Source organism: Eurypyga helias, unplaced genomic scaffold (assembly GCF_000690775.1).
Source record: "Eurypyga helias isolate BGI_N326 unplaced genomic scaffold, ASM69077v1 scaffold7056, whole genome shotgun sequence".
NCBI classification, from domain to species: domain Eukaryota; kingdom Metazoa; phylum Chordata; class Aves; order Eurypygiformes; family Eurypygidae; genus Eurypyga; species Eurypyga helias.
In genome coordinates, this window is record NW_010258463.1 from 1 (window position 1) to 5,080 (window position 5,080).

General features: G+C 42.0%; 1 protein-coding gene across 1 annotated transcript in view; it reads right to left on the reverse strand.

Moving 5' to 3' along the window:
• Positions 1 to 9: 9 nt before the first annotated feature.
• B3GALNT2 (beta-1,3-N-acetylgalactosaminyltransferase 2) overlaps positions 10 to 5,080 on the reverse strand; it is a gene marked incomplete at both ends in the record, with an annotated part of 11,422 nt that continues 6,351 nt past the window's right edge. Inside the window, 4 exon segments of the mRNA XM_010154333.1 lie at positions 10 to 48; positions 50 to 276; positions 1,548 to 1,626; positions 2,438 to 2,548. Coding sequence (XP_010152635.1) covers positions 10 to 48; positions 50 to 276; positions 1,548 to 1,626; positions 2,438 to 2,548 — 456 coding nt within the window.

Sequence of the window (5,080 nt, forward strand, 5' to 3'; positions counted from 1 at the left end):
ACCATTCTGTGATTCTATAATGTAACATTCTGGATCATCTTGCACTACAAACAGCAACATTCCTAAGAGAAAGCGCTTTCTTTTCAACTTACCATCGGTAGAAATTCAGCAGTTTAGCTGGGACATTTCTGTAAGTGTCAATCACATCTACAAAAACAATATCGTCATAGGTACTGCTTTCTTCCTTTAGCAGGTCATCTTCTTTTTCAAGATTTTTTATGTGACTTGTAAACCTTTCTGGGCGAGTATGGAGGCTTTTTAAAAGAGCATCACCTTCTGAAAGAAGCAGCACCCATCATTAAACAAAGACACGTTACCTACATGCTATTTCACGTTTTTCTCTTGAATAATACGTGACATACTGACAACAGGAATCTGAAGAAGTGTTTAACTCAATGGGGTTATGAGAATCCCACAGTTAGTTTTAAAGTTTCTTTTAGGTGTTACAAGTTGCATAACAGAAATATATTTTTGCCTAAGGTCTGATACAGATTACGCAAAGTTTAAAGTAAAAAGCATTCTCTTCCTTTTCAGTAATAGAAGCATCCAACTTCTTAAGGTTCTTTATATTAAGGACCTGTCCAGGACTTCACTACTACTCTTACCAGTAGAGTAAAAAGGCTACTGTTGTATCAGTTACTCCCAAGTATAGATATGTAGCAGTGAAAAATAAACACCCACACAAACAAAAAAATCCTGCACTAAGTGCAATCAAACTGGCATTGCGTTGTTGTAGCACAGGTAGTCCCTGCGGAATTTTATCACATAACTGGCTGTAGATAAAAGCTAAAAAGGTATCGCAAGAACACCGAACTGCTTGGTAAGAGATGGGTTGTGATACGGAAGAACTTCCTGACCCACAGGATGGAAGGACTTTAGCAGAGCTCAGTTTAGGCTCCTACACAGATGACGGGAAAACAGGACTGTCCCATTTCTGTCTGCCAGGCCTAACTACAAACACCCAGGAATGAAAGTCACTGCTCACGTTGACTATGATGGACCCGTAAGAATACATCGATGCATAGCGCCATGTGGCCGAAATCTCAGACACTGGAAAGGACTCCTACAAGAGTCTGAACATCCCGCTGAGAGAGGTGTAAACCAACAAAACAGAGGTGGAAAAGCAGGCTGTGTTAGGTGATCACTGTTTGTCAGTAGTTACGATTAAACATTACGACACAGTACATCTAAAAGTAGCAGGACGGGAAAATATGTAAAAATCATCAGGGAAAGATTTCTTGAGGACCACAGTGCACAACACTTATAACTCACATTTGGGTAACAAAAATCAAGGATAGATAAAAATGGGATTCCTCTTAATAAAAAGACAAGGTCAGTTGGAGTCACTGACCAGGAACGAGCAAAGAAGCCATATCAGGACATTGTCAGGCATAACAAAACCAGAAAGAAATTAATTGTTTCTACTAAAAAGAAAACTTAAGTTGATCAAGTTCATAAAGATAGTACAATTTTTACTTTAGAAATGTAATTTAAAATTTCCTGTTTTATCATAACATCAAACATGTCGCTATAGTTTGCAGCCTTACCTTGAATAGTGTAGATAAAACCACCTGCAATTCCCTCCACCCCTTCTGTGAGTTCGTGTGGCAGCGAGCCTTCCCCTGCCTGCGGGAGACAGATTAATGGAAAGAAATAAATTAGTTCATCTCTCAGTACTGATGTGTTTTTCCCTGTGATTTTAAGTTTTTTAGCAACTGAGAATTAAATTAATTTAAAGCTCTTCATATCATCACAGAATGGTTTGGGTTGGAGGGGACCTTAAAGACCATCTAGTTCCAACCCCCCTGCCATGGGCAGGGACACCTTCCACTAGACCAGGTTGCTCAAAGCCTCGTCCAGCCTGGCCTTGAACACTTCCAGGGATGGGTTAAGGTACCTACACAATGAAAGCGTAGGATTTTTTAACTGTATAGTTTTGTGGCGTTTTTTTTTAAGTTTCACCTAAAAACACTGACACTTTTAGAAAAATACTTTTGAAGTTGAGAGCAAACTATAAAGTTAATCTGGCTGAATTACAACAGCACAGCGTGTTTAAGCACGCAGCATTTTGACAGGGGAAGAGACACACTGCCAAAAAGCAAAAAAAAAAAAAAGCTTAATCCCATTGATTGGGATTTTAGCACAGGATTTTTGAGCCACATTTTGCCACCTCTGATATACTGATACTGCTTCACACCTGACAAAGACAATAGGTGAACTTTACTCCCTTCAAAATAAAAGAAAAACGCCACTTACTAGCATCACTTCTTGCATGCCCTTGTCCTTTTCCCAGGCAAAGCAAATCTTCCCCGCTGAGACAGCAGGAGAAACCCAACTGAATTAACGATTTACAGAGAAACACAGGAAAGCAAAGTGCTAAATACCCAAGACATAGGAAAAAAAGAAACATGGTGGAAGGGAGGGAGAGGTGACTCACTGTAATGATTCTGAGAACACCCCCTCCATCATTCACTGTCACTTTATGGAGGTTTCTGGAAACAAGGCCCTGAAGATCCTGGCTTTCCCACACAATGGTACCTTCAAAACTCTGGTAAGAGAGCAAAACACTGTTATTCAGTTATTCAAAGACTTAAAAGAATGAAAATCAAACAGTTTGGGGTTCTTTATTTTAAAACAGCCAACTTCACGCAACACGTAACTTGAATGCACAACACGATGTTTTACTTACGTTTCAGTAAAAGAAAGTTACTCAGAAAAGAAATAATGTCTGTGAAACGCAGTAACACGTAATCGTGCTTTTAAGACTGATCATGGGTCTCTACATTAGGAACATTCAACTTTTAACAGAAGACTGGCATAAAAGGCTTTGGCTTTCTAACAGCATTAAGATGGCATTTAAAGGTCACCTGAAATGAATTTTTTTTTTTTTTTTTAAAAAAACATACCATAAATCCTGCCTTACAAAGAGAATACGTTAAAACAGACTTGGAAATAAGAGCTGCTGTTTAGTGCTAATCTCTGCCAAAACCAGAGATCAGAGACTCAACCCTGACATCAGCAACAGTCAAAGGAAAAATACAGCCACCTTCATCCTGGCAAAGCTGTCACAAGCTACTGCAGGAGAGTCCCAGAACTCTGAACATCTCTGAACACAGCACATCTTGGCTGGTAGGAAAAGCAGGAGTGAGCATCTTTACCATGTTCTGGCTTTAACTGTCCATTTAAGTTATGTCACTCCAGGATTTTTATGTGTGTGCCTGTCTGTAAACTCAGGCACTGAAAAGCATTTAATCTTATCTTGAAACTACTCCACCTAACAGTCCAACTATTGCCCATTTTATAAAAGACCTTCCTGAAGACCCCTGAGAACATGCAAAGGTACTTTGTACAGGTAAGAGTGCTGGTAGTACCATGGTTTTTTTTATTTTTTAAAGCAATCTCACCCCTATGACAAGGCAGTACAGAGTAGTTGTAGGGTTATTATACTCCTGACTGCTAGATCCGTTTTGTTTCCCCCAGTTTCATAGGGAAAACACAGGTAGCTAGTTTGGACCTCGGAAACAGCTTGGTTCAACTATTTGTAGATGCATCTCTGTTGCTGTAGAAAGTCTGTTTACTGGCACAGTAAGTGCAACTCTCAGCTCTTCCTCGCTTCAGGTTCCTTGTGCCCCAGAAACCTTATCCAGAAATTCTCCAGTTACCAACACACCATTAAGTCTAGTTTAGAGTTCAATTCCTTGCTTTCCTCTAGAGGTAGGTCTTAACAGCTACAGCAGCCTCAGTATTTAATGACAACTGTGTATTTCAGAAGCTTCCCATCTATCATTTGTAATGCCAGCTTTATAATCTAATCATGGAGCTAGTCAGTGTTTCTTCAGTCCTGGCTTGCACGCTCAGTACCTTCCCCTTGTTTCTTTAACTACCTGTCAGCTATCACAACAAACGGACCCCAACTAAAACACTTGTTAGTGGCACAGTGACCCCTGAACACCCTGCACGGTAAAACCCACATGCTCAATTTCTCTGTTTGCAGTGGCTGTCATCTCCCATTCCAACGGTTTTGGCTGTAGGGACCAGGTTGTAATCCCACTTCTGTGCCACTCTGCAGACACAACCTTTGGTGAGTTGGTTGTGAGCCCGACGGTCTTCACTCCCCAACAACCAAAACCCCTAAAACTCTCACCACTGACTGTTACCAATACTGACCTCAAACACGTACCAAGAGCCTTAATCAGTTACTACCAGCGAACCTCGGTGCAAGGGGTTCTAAAGCTGCAAACTGCCATTATTTTCCAGGTTGAGAGACTTGTAAGCAAATTTTCTAATGACTTTAGCCTTCAGCTGTTCTCACTCTAAGCCACTTAATGAGAGCTGAGGCCTGAAAATGCTTGAAGCAAGTCATTAGTGGCACACCTGAGACTGCATCATCTGGTTTTCCCCATTTAAATTCCAGCCTTGTTGCTGCCAGAGCACAGTGGCATTTACAGTGAATTCCGAACAGGTGTACCGACGTGCTGCAGCCCTGCCAAACTCCCTTCCTAGCGTTGAACAGTGCTGTGCTTTCTGCTCCTCCAGCTACTCCCCGTCAGCAGTACAGAGCACGCGTACCACGGAGTCCCATTTTCATGCAGGGAGGCCCGTGGCTTTTTGTCACAATGAGTGCACTGCTAAGCCCTGGCTGGAAGAATCAGCAGTACAGAGCACGCATACCACGGAGTCCCATTTTCATGCACTGCTAAGCCCTGGCTGGAAGATCCCCTGCCCGAGTTTAGGCTTTCTGCTAGTGGTTCTGCTCTTCTGCACAGTTTTAGTTGCTCCAAAGCTGTATGATCAACCCCATCTTTGACAATCTGGCCTGCCAGATGCTTTTTCGAATGCTGGATTTCCCTGCCTTTCCCCAAGACGAGCAGCAAGAGCAGTACTTCGGCTGGAAGATGAATGAAGCTCTTCAGCAGTCTGTGCAATCCACTGCAGTTGAAGGTGGAAAGGCAGAGAATAGATATTGCCTCAGGAACCATCTCGTGGCAGTTAAACAGTTCACTAAATTCGCTGCTCTCAAACAAGTAGGTAGGAACGCGTGGGCATTCTGTCTCCTCTGAATCATCTTGTACGGTTCAGC